This window comes from Poromitra crassiceps (assembly GCF_964638095.1).
Source record: "Poromitra crassiceps genome assembly, chromosome: 19".
NCBI lineage: Eukaryota > Metazoa > Chordata > Actinopteri > Beryciformes > Melamphaidae > Poromitra > Poromitra crassiceps.
Window position 1 is genome coordinate 29,415,707 of NC_139646.1, and position 3,252 is coordinate 29,418,958.

Below are 3,252 nucleotides of genomic sequence, written 5' to 3' on the forward strand. Positions count from 1 at the left end.
ATGGAATTGCAATGTTTGCAGTGTTTCAGATCAAAGGATTGCCTTCTGTCACGGAGTATATACCGTACAGCCATTTATACTTTACTAAAGGATTTCTTTCATTGTTTGTTTTTATTTTATTTGAAATTTTAACAATATATTATGAACAAAAATGAACAAGCTCAGACACCACAGTTACGGGAAAAAAACATAAATATATCAACAGTTATCATAATGTGGTGCTACCACCCATATAAGGTGCTTAAATACTTGTATGTCACGCATGGGGTCCCACGCAAGGCGTCCAACAGAAACCAGCTGGGCACGTCACCCACCGCTCCCAACCTCGTCGAGGTAGAAACCAGCTGGGCACGTCACCCACCGCTCCCAACCTTGTCGAGGTAGGCCAGAAACAGGTCCCAAATAGTTAGAAACTTTTTAAGTGAGTTAGTTCTCAAGGATCTGAACCTCTCCATCCTTATAACAGAGATCATGTCCGTCAACCATAGTTGGAAAGAAGGTGAAGAGGGGGACTTCCATTCTTTCAGAATTCGTTTTTTGGCAACAGTTGTCCCCAGTGTCAGAGACTGTTGCACAGCTGTGGGGAAGCGCAGAGATGTCTCAGAGCAGCCGAAGATGGCGAGTTCTGCCTCCGGCTGAAGGGTAATTTTGTAGGTCTTAGAGTGATTTCTTTCATTGTTAGGAGAGAAATGGTGGAAAGGTTAAGCCATCATGGTCTTGAAAATTGTCTCGCATTGGTCTGGCTTCGGTCTTGGTCTTGCCCCCCCCTTCCCCTTGGTCTTGGTCTTGATTCGGTCTCACCCCCCCTTGGTCTTGGTCTTGCCCCCCGCTGCTCGGTCTTGCTCTTAGTCTTGGTCCTGGTCTCGGCCCCCTCGGTCTTGGTCTTGCCCCTGTCCCCCGGGACTTGGTCTTGACTCGGTCTCGGTTTAGGTGGTCTCGACTCCAACACTACAACGTACTAACACACGCATGCACACACACCTCACCTAAACACTGTGCAGGCAGTAGTTTCATTTGACTTGTTGCTGTTTGCACATGTTGTTATTCTCCCGTTGCCATATTGGGCGGTTTTCCGTGTTCCTTCTCTCAAGTACCTACGAAGTACAGTCATGTAGGAAAAACAAGTACCGTCAGATTTTCAGAATTTTTGGTAGCGAATTACTGGTTCTTGTGACATCCCTAGATGGTATCTCTTCTCTCGTTTCTGCAGGACTCTCCAGCAAAGCCAGACATGGAGGAGAGATTGCGTTCAGCCTCCAGTGTGGATGAGCTGATGAGTCTCATCTATCCGTCTTACTGGGCTGCCCTTAAGTGCCGCTCTAAACTTTCTGCTGCCTCCTCCAGTACAGCCAGATCTGCCCACCGCCCACTGCCTCAACCACGCCGACTGAGGCCGATGGCGGAGACAGAAGAGCCAACGTTCGCTGCTGCCTACCTCAACTTGGATGTCCTCAAAAGTAAATTCTTTTTTTTCCCCGTTCAAATTGAATGATGTGAATATGTACGTAGGCACTGTGCTGTGGGCTTCAAGGTATTTGTGCTTGTATGAGTCTGGACAGACATGGAGGTAGACTGTATGAGTCTGGACAGACATGGAGGTAGACTGTATGAGTCTGGACAGACATGGAGGTAGACTGTATGAGTCTGGACAGACATGGAGGTAGACTGTATGAGTCTGGACACACATGGAGGTAGACTGTATGAGTCTGGACACACATGGAGGTAGACTGTATGAGTCTGGACACACATGGAGGTAGACTGTATGAGTCTGGACAGACATGGATGTAGACTGCTGACATGTTGGCGGAGGTATACAACCGTGATGCAGTATTTCTATTTATTCATCATTGCTCATTTGTGAAGATTATATTGCTGAGCACAAACTTTGCTGTTTCATAAACTTCTGTTAACCACAGACCTTATTTCATGCATTTAACTGAAATTCCCATACAAAAATCCCATTGCCTTTTACACCTGCGAACCAGCAAGTGCAGGGACTTCTGGGTAAGCCTACAAAAACACGTCATACCTGCAGTACTCAGCTGAACAGTCACATCCTGACATCTTTTGCACTGGAAGTGAGTTTGCCATTCACTTTCTCCATAGACATTTAGATAATCCTTAGATAATCCTTAGATAAGTTTTAAAGCTGGAACCAAGCCAACCCGTGACCTACTGAATCGTGAGTGACCATATAACATTTCATTTGGAGCAAAAACAAGAAATAAAGACGTGAAAAAAATCTAAAATTAGATTCCACCCGTTATTTTTTGTTGCTTGTTTTGTTCTTGTTTGGTGACTGATTCATCTGTTGTGTCTCAGAAAGGCTGTCCCGACGTCCGCGAGATGTTCTTTTCTCTCTCGTCGAACAGCATCCGTGAAGTCCTCGTTAATAAAAAGGTTAGTTCGCTTGAGTCTCTTAATTAGCTCTTTCTAACACCGCACTTCTGTCTTAAAACTCCCAAACGATGATCATTGCTGTGGGCCTTTCTCTGTCGGAAACAGGGACGAGATTATTCCTTCTCGATTGCCCTTCGAGGTCATTCTTTTTCTCAGTGATGAGTAGAAGCCCATCGCAAATCACCTTGGAAGTGTTGAGATCCTGGACCTCCTTCTGCGTGTATTGGAGGTGTTGAGATCCTGGACCTCCTTCTCCGTGTATTGGAGGATTATTTTGACCTGTATCTCTTTTGATATCTTGTTTGTGGTGTCCATGATGTAGCGGACAAAACCATTGAATGCTGCTGCTTTAACAGATCAATGAAGAAATCTTTCTGTTGCTGTAGAAGTTCATGTACCTGCGTGAGGGATACAGCTTCCTCATGTATCTGCGTGACGTGAGGGATACAGCTTCCTCATGTATCTGCGTGACGTGAGGGATACAGCTTCCTCTTCTGTATGATTTTGTTAATTCTTCTTCTTTTGTGAACCCATTTCGCTGATGTATAGCAAATAGGTCTGGTCCCTGGCTGAAGACGAGCCTTGCCAAACCCACGCCAGACAGGGGGCTGGTCAGGGGTAGAGAAATCACTCTGATTGGCTGGTCAGGGGTAGAGAAATCACTCTGATTGGCTGGTCAGGGGTAGAGAAATCACTCTGATTGGCTGGTCAGGGGTAGAGAAATAGTGCGAGAGTAACTCTGCTCATTTTCCAACTTCATCTCATCGGATAATTCCAAAGACGGATATTTTCATGAGGACGTGCCTTTGGGAAAGTCCATTGAGCCAATCGCTGCATGATATCACCCCCACC

At 45.8% G+C, this 3,252-nt stretch overlaps 1 protein-coding gene across 1 annotated transcript in view; it reads left to right on the top strand.

The window, feature by feature from the left end:
- Positions 1-213: 213 nt before the first annotated feature.
- LOC310794031 (vascular endothelial growth factor C-like) overlaps positions 214-3,252 on the top strand; it is a gene marked incomplete at both ends in the record, with an annotated part of 22,526 nt that continues 19,487 nt past the window's right edge. The window contains 2 exons of the mRNA XM_083655897.1: positions 214-333; positions 1,211-1,457. Coding sequence (XP_083512023.1) covers positions 214-333; positions 1,211-1,457 — 367 coding nt within the window. The remainder of the gene's footprint in view (positions 334-1,210; positions 1,458-3,252) is intronic.